General features: G+C 52.1%; 1 protein-coding gene across 1 annotated transcript in view; it reads right to left on the bottom strand.

Moving 5' to 3' along the window:
* Positions 1 to 12500, bottom strand: part of atosa (atos homolog A) — a 55864-nt gene that overhangs the window by 7716 nt on the left and 35648 nt on the right. The window contains exons 4-8 of the mRNA XM_054734486.2: positions 12471 to 12500; positions 10580 to 12374; positions 10182 to 10307; positions 6188 to 6276; positions 3519 to 3615 (exon numbers count right to left, since the gene is read on the bottom strand). The exon at positions 12471 to 12500 is cut by the window's right edge and continues 96 nt beyond it. Coding sequence (XP_054590461.1) covers positions 3519 to 3615; positions 6188 to 6276; positions 10182 to 10307; positions 10580 to 12374; positions 12471 to 12500 — 2137 coding nt within the window. The remainder of the gene's footprint in view (positions 1 to 3518; positions 3616 to 6187; positions 6277 to 10181; positions 10308 to 10579; positions 12375 to 12470) is intronic.

The following is a 12500-nucleotide window of genomic DNA, read 5'->3' as shown; positions in this document are numbered from 1 at the left end:
CATGGATAGGCTGGCGTTAGCATCCGAGAGGCTAGCCATTAGCGTGTCTCAGAGAGTCACTAGTCAGCTAGTCACTAACACCAGTCCGTCCAGGCTAACGCTAGCTTATCCATGCTAATAGACAGCAGAGGGAGAGTGTGAACCAGTCAATGACCAGCCGAGGGCTGCTAGTCCCTAGCGTATCTAGTAATAACGCCGGTAAAGGTGCTATTTCTCAGTAAGCAGCACCAGCCTCTCAGTTACTGGCGCCAGCTTATCATTAATCAGGTCAGTAGTTAGCTTCAGAATTTATATATCCTCCTGCTGCTGGGCAGTAGTCTTAATTTTGGCCCCCATACCGCTCCATATGCAAGACGTTTTGAAGACCTTCTCAATATGTTTTAATACCTTACTGCCATTTCAAGGTGTATCCATTTACAGTGATGAGTGATACTTTTAACATGTCGGTGCACTGGTGATACTCGCCAGGAACACCAGAGTGTCGGTGCACTGGTGATACGCGCCAGGAACACCAGAGTGTCGGTGCACTGGTGATACGAGCCAGGAACACCAGAGTGCCGGTGCACTGGTGATACGCGCCAGGAACACCAGAGTGTCGGTGCACTGGTGATACGCGCCAGGAACACCAGAGTGTCGGTGCACTGGTGATACGCGCCAGGAACACCAGAGTGTCGGTGCACTGGTGATACGCGCCAGGAACACCAGAGTGTCGGTGCACTGGTGATACGCGCCAGGAACACCAGAGTGTCGGTGCACTGGTGATACGCGCCAGGAACACCAGAGTGTCGGTGCACTGGTGATACGCGCCAGGAACACCAGAGTGTCGGTGCACTGGTGATACGCGCCAGGAACACCAGAGTGACGGTGCACTGGTGATACGCGCCAGGAACACCAGAGTGTCGGTGCACTGGTGATACGCGCCAGGAACACCAGAGTGTCGGTGCACTGGTGATACGCGTCAGGAACACCAGAGTGTCGGTGCACTGGTGATACGCGCCAGGAACACCAGAGTGCCGGTGCACTGGTGATACGCGCCAGGAACACCAGAGTGCCGGTGCACTGGTGATACGAGCCAGGAACACCAGAGTGCCGGTGCACTGGTGATACGCGCCAGGAACACCAGAGTGTCGGTGCACTGGTGATACGCGCCAGGAACACCAGAGTGTCGGTGCACTGGTGATACGAGCCAGGAACACCAGAGTGTCGGTGCACTGGTGATACGCGCCAGGAACACCAGAGTGCCGGTGCACTGGTGATACGCGCCAGGAACACCAGAGTGCCGGTGCACTGGTGATACGAGCCAGGAACACCAGAGTGTCGGTGCACTGGTGATACGCGCCAGGAACACCAGAGTGTCGGTGCACTGGTGATACGCGCCAGGAACACCAGAGTGTCGGTGCACTGGTGATACGCGCCAGGAACACCAGAGTGTCGGTGCACTGGTGATACGCGCCAGGAACACCAGAGTGTCGGTGCACTGGTGATACGAGCCAGGAACACCAGAGTGCCGGTGCACTGGTGATACGCGCCAGGAACACCAGAGTGCCGGTGCACTGGTGATACGCGCCAGGAACACCAGAGTGCCGGTGCACTGGTGATACGCGCCAGGAACACCAGAGTGCCGGTGCACTGGTGATACGCGCCAGGAACACCAGAGTGCCGGTGCACTGGTGATACGCGCCAGGAACACCAGAGTGCCGGTGCACTGGTGATACGCGCCAGGAACACCAGAGTGCCGGTGCACTGGTGATACGCGCCAGGAACACCAGAGTGCCGGTGCACTGGTGATACGCGCCAGGAACACCAGAGTGCCGGTGCACTGGTGATACGCGCCAGGAACACCAGAGTGCCGGTGCACTGGAGATACGCGCCAGGAACACCAGAGTGCCGGTGCACTGGAGATACGCGCCAGGAACACCAGAGTGCCGGTGCACTGGTGATACGCGCCAGGAACAACAGAGTGCCGGTGCACTGGTGATACGCGCCAGGAACAACAGAGTGCCGGTGCTCTGGTGATACGCGCCAGGAACACCAGAGTGCCGGTGCATTGGTGATACGCGCCAGGAACACCAGAGTGCCGGTGCACTGGTGATACGCGCCAGGAACACCAGAGTGCCGGTGCACTGGTGATACGCGCCAGGAACACCAGAGTGCCGGTGCACTGGTGATACGCGCCAGGAATACCAGAGTGCCGGTGCACTGGTGATACGCGCCAGGAACACCAGAGTGACGGTGCACTGGTGATACGCGCCAGGAACACCAGAGTGCCGGTGCACTGGTGATACGCGCCAGGAACACCAGAGTGCCGGTGCACTGGTGATACGCGCCAGGAACACTGGTGATACGCGCCAGGAACACCAGAGTGCCGGTGCACTGGTGATACGCGCCAGGAACACCAGAGTGTCGGTGCACTGGTGATACGCGCCAGGAACACCAGAGTGTCGGTGCACTGGTGATACGAGCCAGGAACACCAGAGTGTCGGTGCACTGGTGATACGCGCCAGGAACACCAGAGTGACGGTGCACTGGTGATACGCGCCAGGAACACCAGAGTGTCGGTGCACTGGTGATACGCGCCAGGAACACCAGAGTGTCGGTGCACTGGTGATACGCGCCAGGAACACCAGAGTGTCGGTGCACTGGTGATACGCGCCAGGAACACCAGAGTGCCGGTGCACTGGTGATACGAGCCAGGAACACCAGAGTGCCGGTGCACTGGTGATACGCGCCAGGAACACCAGAGTGCCGGTGCACTGGTGATACGCGCCAGGAACACCAGAGTGTCGGTGCACTGGTGATACGCGCCAGGAACACCAGAGTGTTGGTGCACTGGTGATACGCGCCAGGAACACCAGAGTGCCGGTGCACTGGTGATACGCGCCAGGAACACCAGAGTGCCGGTGCACTGGTGATACGCGCCAGGAACACCAGAGTGTCGGTGCACTGGTGATACGCGCCAGGAACACCAGAGTGCCGGTGCACTGGTGATACGCGCCAGGAACACCAGAGTGTCGGTGCACTGGTGATACGCGCCAGGAACACTGGTGATACGCGCCAGGAACACCAGAGTGTCGGTGCACTGGTGATACGCGCCAGGAACACCAGAGTGTACATTGTGGTTTTGAACTTTCGCCCCGCCCGCCCTTGTGCTCTGAGAGGAAAATTACTAACGCACCCACAAGACCCTGTTTGTTCTTTTAAATAAAAATGACTAAATGCACACTTCTACGATGTTTTAGGGATTCAATCTGTTGGACGGATAATTCAGAAAAAATAATTAAAAAAGTTAAGACTTCATAAAGCCGTGATAAAACTTTTAAATACTTTTTAAGGGTCTTACTTTTATCACCTTTTAATACTTTTCAAGACTCCGCGGATACCCTGCTGGAGGGTTTGCTTTGAGAGGCGGTGCATAAAAACGTGTTTCTTGTTGATTTTGAAACAGGAATGAATGACGCTACTGCAGCTGAACCCTCAGAGAAGCTACTGGATTATTGTCAGAAAATGACAGATTATACCTCGAAGTTCCCCAGCAGGCTGAGACTGGCAGGTGGAGCGCTGGCGCTGAGCAGCTGCTGTGACTCATCGGCGTAGCCTTCTCTCTTCGGACACACCCTGGAGGGTTAAAGCACACGCTTGATCCAGCTGTTGTGGATGGATGATGTCCAAGCACCCTGCCCAACATTCCCAGTACACCTGAACACACCGCCGTCCCTGAGGACTTAAAAGAGCACAGTGTGGCTCGTTTGTCGTATGAGAGGGTGTCACATCAAGGTCCCGTTAAGGGAGGTCCAGACATGACCCCTCACACGCATGCTCGGCCACATCAGGGAAAGTACCAGTGAAGAGACAAAGAGTGAGACACGGTTAGCCACATGTCCCAGTCTTGTCCTCAGCTCTGAGGACGGAGACATCAGGTGATGGGAGTTGGTCTGGGGGTCTCCCACAGAAGGACTTTAGTGAGCAGATGTTATTCACCACATTCTAGTGTTATAACAGGTTCTTTTACTGTATTTGAATGACTGTTTTCACACGAACAACTCAAACAGTCACGTCTAGCCTGGTTAGGGTTTGGTGTGAACCCAGAGGAAATGTGACAAACCAGGCTCCCAAACGTCCAATAAAAATGTTGGATGTTTATTTAGGATTTGTTAATAATTACAATAATATTAAGATTATTAATAATAACTTCAGCAGGAGGCAGCGGGCTGGACTAGGGTGTCCCCTTCACTAACCAGCTAACTAACCTTCCTTTGGGGACATTGACTTCTATCATCTCCTTACATCCGTGGTGTCTCTGAGGAGAAGAAAGCATCTAACTCAGCGGTGGACTAAACCCAGTTTACAGGAGAATTTAACCTGAACCAGGTCAGCCCGGCTCAGGTTCAGCAGGAACGTCTACAGCTACACTAGACCACTGCCCTCCCCACCCCGCTGCAGCAGAGCCCAACCAGACTGAAATTACCCGAGGACCTTCAGCCCAAACCGGATGGCCAGAGACGGCATAGTCTACAGCTGAGTGTTCCTTCACCACCTTGGATGAATGATACCTGGGTTTCATTCCAGGTGAGTCCTCGTCTCCTCTCTCTCTCTCTGCTGTCCTAGCGCAACTCATCACGCTCCAGTTTTTCCTCGACCCGTCGGTACTCCGTTCTGGCTCATCGTACAAGCAGGGAAGAGCCGTCTGGGGGCCTACCAGACGAGAAGAACATCACCGGTACCGCCGCATATATTTATTTAACCCTAACCCAGCGGGTCATATTGGGACTAGTTAAACTACGAAAGCCAGCCTTGCTATTTCCTCATCGGATCTGAACGAGTCGTGTAGGTGACCCGTTTCATATTCAGAAGGGCGAATTTCACCCAAAGGTGGAGCATTTTCATGTCTGGAGGATCAAATGAAAAGGTAAGTAAGAAGTGAAGCATCTGAAGGACATCAGGGAGGGTTTCTTAGCTTGGGTGACGATGGACGTGACACCAGTGGACTGTAGCGGATCAACACACTGCGTCACACATGCAGCGGCATCCAGCTGTGTGGCCTCCAAACCAGAGAGCTCTGCACCTGACCTTCTTACCCCGTACATCTTTGCCAAGGTCTCAGGCAGAACTGGGACTCCTGAATAAAGTTCATCTCCCTCAAAGTTCCTAAAATGTTTGAATAATCTCAGTGACAGGTTAAACATGAACACCCGTTCAGATCTCATCTGCAGCAGATCAGCACGTGTTGATTCAACAAGTCGGTCACTCCTGAAAACCTAGTTTTTTGACGTGGCTTTGAACTCAGCACGAGTCTTTTAGTGTTAGCTCTTACGCTTCAGTCTGTGTGCATTTTCATGTTTTCATTGGGTCGGTGTTATACGGCTGGAAGGTGCAGGACGAGTAGAGCCACCTCGCCCTCAGAAAGGATCTCAAAGTGAACTTGTTTCCAAATCCAGGGAGCTCCAGTATGAAGCAGAAGAACGGGCTTTGTGGGTAAAAGAGCTGATTTAAACATCTCCAAACTTCTGCAGTGGGCTTCCACCCACAGCTGCTGTGTGGGCAGAGGCATGAGCGTGCCGTCGCAGCAGAGCTTTTCCATTCTGGTGAGATCTTCTTCGTGTTTAACCTGAACAGCTTCCTGCTGGGCTAACTGGCCTCTACAGAAAACCAGTAACACCTTTCAAACAGAATGCTCCTCACTTATCTGTCCCTGCAAACACACAAAGCCACAAACCTCTTGTCCACCATCCTCCCGACCTCCTGCTGAGGCCATATTTTATTATCTCTACCCCTTGCTTCGTTACTCCACAGCTGGAGCACACAACAGCCAATCCTGACGTGCGCCTCTCTGGCGGGCGGTGTGACACAGAACTCTCGGTTCAGGTAAAATGGAGGATTTATCTTTTAATGAACAAGGCTTGTCCTCCTAGCTCCCTTTAGACTGGATCATGGCACCAGCCGTCCTCTCAAATTCAGATTTGGGTGTTTAAAGTAGAATAAGAAGGCCAGCAGAGTCTCGGTGGTTAAAACAAAAACCCAGAAGGAGATGCAAGGATGGCTGATTTCCGACGGCACTAACGTCAGCACGGATAAAGCCACTGCTTAACGGTCTTTTGACCTTTGCACCTGTGTAGTGGGACACCCAGGTGCACTGACCTGGGTCAGGAGGACAGGTGAGTTTTCTAACTACTGGAACAGAAGCGAGTACCTGATCCCGGAGGCCCAGGGCAAACCTCTGCAGCCAGTCAGAGAGGTGTCCAGGTCAAAGTAACCCGTGTGATTTTTCCTCTGAGGAACCTGCAGAACACACACGCACGCACGCACACACACACGCACGCACACACACACACACACACAGACACTGCAGTTATTTCAGAGTTGTCCTTCACATCTAAATATCTTGTTACTCCGTAGATGTTAGCTGGAAAAATAATTTTCTTCTTAAGTTCAGATCAGCAAAGTCAGACTTCACAAAAAGCCGAGTGAAGGCAAAAGGAGAGATGACTCTGCAGCCACAGACGGGGAACCTCCAGCAGAAAGACGACGTCTGACGATCGTACACAAGACTGGGATGAGCATGCTGCAGAACCCACGCTCAAAAACACAAGCACCCAAAGTCAAGGAACCGACAGACGGCAGGCCGGCAACACTGGCGCCATCTTGGCTATGGTTCTGGGGTGATGTTCTAAGGTTAGGGTTCTACTGTTATGTTTCTGGGGAGAGTGTTCTAAGGTTAGGGTTCTAGTGTTATAGTTCTGGGGAGAGTGTTCTAAGGTTAGGGTTCTAGTGTTATGGTTCTGGGGAGAGTGTTCTAAGGTTAGGGTTCTAGTGTTATGGTTCTGGGGAGAGTGTTCTAAGGTTAGGGTTCTAGTGTTATGGTTCTGGGGATAGTGTTCTAAGGTTAGGGTTCTAGTGTTATGGTTCTGGGGAGAGTGTTGTAAGGTTAAGGTTCTAGTGTTATGGTTCTGGGGAGAGTGTTCTAAGGTCAGGGTTCTACTGTTATGGTTCTGGGGTGATGTTCTAAGGTTAAGGTTCTAGTGTTATGGTTCTGGGGTGATGTTCTAAGGTTAGGGTTCTAGTGTTATGGTTCTGGGGATAGTGTTCTAAGGTTAGGGTTCTAGTGTTATGGTTCTGGGGTGATGTTCTAAGGTTAGGGTTCTAGTGTTATGGTTCTGGGGATAGTGTTCTAAGGTTAAGGTTCTAGTGTTATGGTTCTGGGGTGATGTTCTAAGGTTAAGGTTCTAGTGTTATGGTTCTGGGGATAGTGTTCTAAGGTTAGGGTTCTACTGTTATGGTTCTGGGGTGATGTTATAAGGTTAGGGTTCTAGTGTTATGGTTCTGGGGTGATGTTCTAAGGTTAGGGTTCTAGTGTTATGGTTCTGGGGAGAGTGTTCTAAGGTTAGGGTTCTAGTGTTATGGTTCTGGGGTGATGTTCTAAGGTTAGGGTTCTAGTGTTATGGTTCTGGGGAGAGTGTTCTAAGGTTAGGGTTCTAGTGTTATGGTTCTGGGGTGATGTTCTAAGGTTAAGGTTCTAGTGTTATGGTTCTGGGGTGATGTTCTAAGGTTAAGGTTCTAGTGTTATGGTTCTGGGGTGATGTTCTAAGGTTAAGGTTCTAGTGTTATGGTTCTGGGGTGATGTTCTAAGGTTAGGGTTCTAGTGTTATGGTTCTGGGGATAGTGTTCTAAGGTTAGGGTTCTAGTGTTATGGTTCTGGGGTGATGTTCTAAGGTTAGGGTTCTACTGTTATGTTTCTGGGGAGAGTGTTCTAATGTTAGGGTTCTAGTGTTATGGTTCTGGGGAGAGTGTTCTAAGGTTAGGGTTCTACTGTTATGTTTCTGGGGAGAGTGTTCTAAGGTTAAGGTTCTAGTGTTATGGTTCTGGGGTGATGTTCTAAGGTTAAGGTTCTAGTGTTATGGTTCTGGGGTGATGTTCTAAGGTTAAGGTTCTAGTGTTATGGTTCTGGGGATAGTGTTCTAAGGTTAGGGTTCTAGTGTTATGGTTCTGGGGTGATGTTCTAAGGTTATGGTTCTAGTGTTATGGTTCTGGGGATAGTGTTCTAAGGTTAGGTTTCTAGTGTTATGGTTCTGGGGTGATGTTCTAAGGTTAAGGTTCTAGTGTTATGGTTCTGGGGATAGTGTTCTAAGGTTAGGGTTCTAGTGTTATGGTTCTGGGGATAGTGTTCTAAGGTTAGGGTTCTAGTGTTATGGTTCTGGGGTGATGTTCTAAGGTTAGGGTTCTAGTGTTATGGTTCTGGGGTGATGTTCTAAGGTTACGGTTCCACAGATGATACTTTGTATCTCTGTGTCATCAGTAGGGTTCAAGAAGAAGGAGTTTGGGTAGTGTCCTTGCAACTATTGTTTATAAGTAGCGCCCCCTGGTGGACTAGAAGAATGAGACAATTGTTCCCATGGACATAAGAGAGTTATTCAGATTATTGGCCAGGACGTTTTCTGTATTTGTGTTAGTGACTCCAGGTAGCTCCATCTCTTTTGGTTTTATTCCTACAATTACATTATTTTTCTCATTTCCAGTGACTATTTCAATGAACAGCGAGTCTGAGGAAGTCATCCTAACCCTAGCCCTGGTTTCTGTTTTCTATTTTATGATGCAACACATAAACCGTGCAGATTAGGGACTGCTCATCTGGCCAGGTTTCACTAAACCCAATAATATCACATTCATGATCTAAGCAGGCTAATAAGGCCTGCAGTTCACTATGGCGCGTTGTTACGCTTCTGATGTTTAAGTGGAGTTTATTAATCACTCAGGAGTCTGTCTGGTTCCCTGTTGTCGCTTTTAGAGTTAATACAGGAAGGCCTGAGAACGGGAGTGGGAGGAGCTTCTGGAGCGAAGCGTTTCACCAGTATCCGTGAAGGGAGGGGTTGGGGTCGCCGCGACAGCGGGGGGTGGGGGTCTCCGTGAGAGCATTTTCGGTTAATAATAATTCAGGAAGACGGTGGGAACAGTTTCCAGCCCAAAGCAGGAGAACCGTCAGTGAAGGTTTCACATCACAACTCCAGCATCAAGGCCTGCAGTGTGACGTGGATCTGTCAGGCTTTTCTGATAGGTGTAGGAGACTATTGTCATGTTCAGCCTGCCTGAGCCGTTAGGATCAGAGGGAAACGAGTTTTCAGGTTGCTTTAGATAGTCGAAGTGAAATCATCAGAAAAGTGAATCTGGCCACATTTACTCGGTTTATTTTCTTCTGATATCTCATCTGTTTGCTGATCTGAAACATTTGAAAACAAAAAATGACAGAAGACAAATACTTTTAGCTCCATATGGTTATAAAATGATGAATATGAAGTCCCATCAGGCCCCCCGTGGGGTTAAACACAGACTCACTCTGCAGTTTAACTGGAACTGGCCTGATCCTGGTACACAGTAACACCACTGCTACTCAGCATGTGCTCAGTACTCGGGCAGTACCGGACTTACAGAGTACGTGCTGGTCTACTGCAGCGTGCTGCGTAGTTCTGGAAACACAAGTTTGTGTTTTATTGGTTGTTTTTAGCGGTTGAAGGTTACAACAACAGCTACCTGTAATCTGGTTATTCTTCCTACTGTGCTCTAAGTGTGTGTGCTGCTGCAGCAAGTGAACGTCCCCACGGTGGGACTAATACAGCACATGAGAACAAGTGTGTGTGTGTGTGTGTTGGTTCAACAGCTTACAGCCAACATGGCTGCCGAGGCCTGTGTTTATGGTCTCTACTCAGCAGCAATAAAACAAGATGTTTCAGTCTTCTAAAGACGAACGTTCACAGTTCTTTACCTGGAGAACGTGCCGTGTTGGAGCGCGCACGCACGCACGCACACACACACACACACACACACACACACACACACGCGCACTCGCGCACACGCGCACGCGCACACGCGCACACGCGCACACGCGCACACGCGCACACACGCACACACGCACACACACACACACACACACACACACACACACACACACACACACGCGCACGCGCGCACGCGCGCACGCGCGCACACGCGCACACGCGCACACGCGCACACGCACACACGCACACACGCACACACGCACACACGCACACACACACACACACACACACACACACACACACAGACACACACACACACACACACACACACACACACTATCTGTGCCTACATGTGAAAGCAGCATCAGCACAACCGACGCTGAAAAGCAGGGCTGAGCAGCCGTGAGTGTTTCTTACAGGGCTGGAGAGCAGCGGGAGGCCGGTGCACGGGTGAAAAGCCTTGGTTGTCGTGGCGTCTAATGAGTGACGGTTCTGTTTCTTCCAGCTGTTGCAGGGACGCAGAGGGGCGGGGCAGTGAGGACGCTGGAGTGCAGAGACAGAGAGAGACTTCAATAGCCCGTACTTACGTCTACAGTTCAGATAAGCCAGCTAACAGCAGGTAAATCCGATGATTTATGGCGTTCTGATGAATACAAAAGAAACATCAGGCTGTAGGAAGTAGCTCAACACTGCTCAATAACTTCCTGTTTGTTACGAAGGCCTCCAAACTTCACACCTCCTCTCAGAGCAGACAAAAATAAAAGTAGGTGTCAGAAATTCTCTGTACAGGAATAAATCATGTAAAAGCTTCTTACGAAGACTGGTGGAGATGGAGCCGTGTCTGGACTGGAGGTGCTGGACCCGGACTCTGAGGGGGCCTGGTTCTCATCCTGGAGTGCAGAAGCCTGAGCTGGAACACCGTTCTGGGTCGGAGACCTGCTGTGGTGTCTGTTACAGTCCGCAGCCAGGCTGGAGTCGTGAATCCAGCTGAACATCTGGGCATTTCTGGATCTGTTGTCTAAAACAGGGGAAGCGGGGGGGGCCGCATGGCTGCTGGGTGTCCTGACTCGCAGCTTTTCCTGCGGGGAAGCTCGTAAACGCTGGCCTGCCTGGTTGTTGGCCCGGCCGTTGGGCGAGGCTTCTTCAAGTGTAAACTGAGCCCCGTTGTGGGCCCGGAGAGAACCGCATGCGGTCCCGGCTCCAGCTCGGGGCTCGTCTGTGCAAACAAGCGTGTGCGGGGCAGCGCCGTGCATGCTGCCTCTGTGAGGTTCGGGGCGGGGGATGTGGCCACTGGCGTAGCCGTTGCAGGCAGTGTGTGATGCTTGTGGAATGTGCGTGGGGTGTGAGTATGTGCGCACAGTGTGTGTGACGGTTGTGGTGCGCGTGTGGTGCAGAGGGCTGCAGCTCCGGCTGGGCCTGGGGGACACGGAGGGGACGGACAGTCTCTCCTGGATCAGCCTGGTGATATCTTGCACTGCCTGGGCAATGAGGGAGCTGTCCCTGTCCCTCTTCTTGTCTCCGCCTGTCCCTCGTCCGTTCTTTTCCTCCTCTGCGTCTCCAGTCTCGGTCATTTTTAACTTCCTGCAGGCTGTGGGTTTGGGAGACGACGCCTCACGTTTGACGTTAGAACATTCAGTCACAGGTGTGTTGAAAGGGCTGGGCCACACTCGCCCCGTGGACTCACAGGGGGGTGCTTCGGCTTCTTTGGTCTTAGTGGCAGCTAGGTTGTCATGGTTACTGCCCCACATGGCTTTGGGAGGGTTGTCAGAAGCAAACAGGCCCGGAGGGAGCGGCGGAGCTGTCGGGTCACAGAAGTTGAGCCTTTGTGCAATTCGAGCTATAACTTCCTGTCTCTCCTGCAGCAGGCAGCCAATCAAAGGGTTTGTCTCGTTCCCAGAATGTGTGAGCCGTGGCGAGGGACAGCGGGGTGGCTCGGTCAAGGACAAGTTCTTAAAAGCTCTCAGAGGCTCAAAGATGGGACCTTTAGTCCTGTCAGAGTTGTTGGTACCAGAACCACCGTCATCCTCACGAGTGGGATCCGCTGAACCACGGAGGGCGGAGCATAACCACTTTCCTGCTTTGCTAGTGGGAGGCGGGGAGGGGGAGTGACAGCGAGAGGGCGAGGGGGACAGTGGTGAGCCCTGGCGTAGGCGGATGTTGACCTGCGGGAGCTCTCCGTTGTGATACGTGTGAAGTTCTGCAGGCTCTGGACTTTTTTTGCCGTATGAGTGTGGACCAGCCGTGTGAGAAAGGCTGCTGATGGGGAGGTTGTTGATGGGGAGGTGGGGGATGGGTAAGCTGTTAAGCCCAGACATGGAGGCGGAGCTCTTGCTGAACATGTTGGGGTTGAGACGAGCATCGTCTTTGCCGGGATCCTGACTCTTGAGGGTGGGCGAGCCACCATGGCTGTTGAGGTTGGGGGTCTGGCTGTAAACTGGAGGCAGGCTGGTGTGGATGCTACAGGCCAGAGTTGGGTAGGCGGGCTGTCGAGGGAGCGACTGGACGCGAACCTGCAGGGCCACGCTCTGGGAGACGTTGGGAACGGGAAAAACGTGCTCTAATGTCGGCTGAGAAAAGTGCCACAGCAGATCTTCATCAGCAGCACTGATCCTGTCAGAGAAGACCCAACAAAGCAGGAGCTGTTAGTGTCTCATCTGGAGGCGTTCAGCAGAAGCAAACAGCGAGTCAGCAGCGTTGACGTCTGACCTGTACAGGATGTTCCTGGGGACAACGCCA

This window comes from Nothobranchius furzeri, chromosome 9, assembly GCF_043380555.1.
Source record: "Nothobranchius furzeri strain GRZ-AD chromosome 9, NfurGRZ-RIMD1, whole genome shotgun sequence".
Taxonomy (NCBI): Eukaryota; Metazoa; Chordata; class Actinopteri; order Cyprinodontiformes; family Nothobranchiidae; genus Nothobranchius; species Nothobranchius furzeri.
Note: the sequence above shows the minus strand (reverse complement) of the source record. Positions and strands in the feature narration are given on the sequence as shown.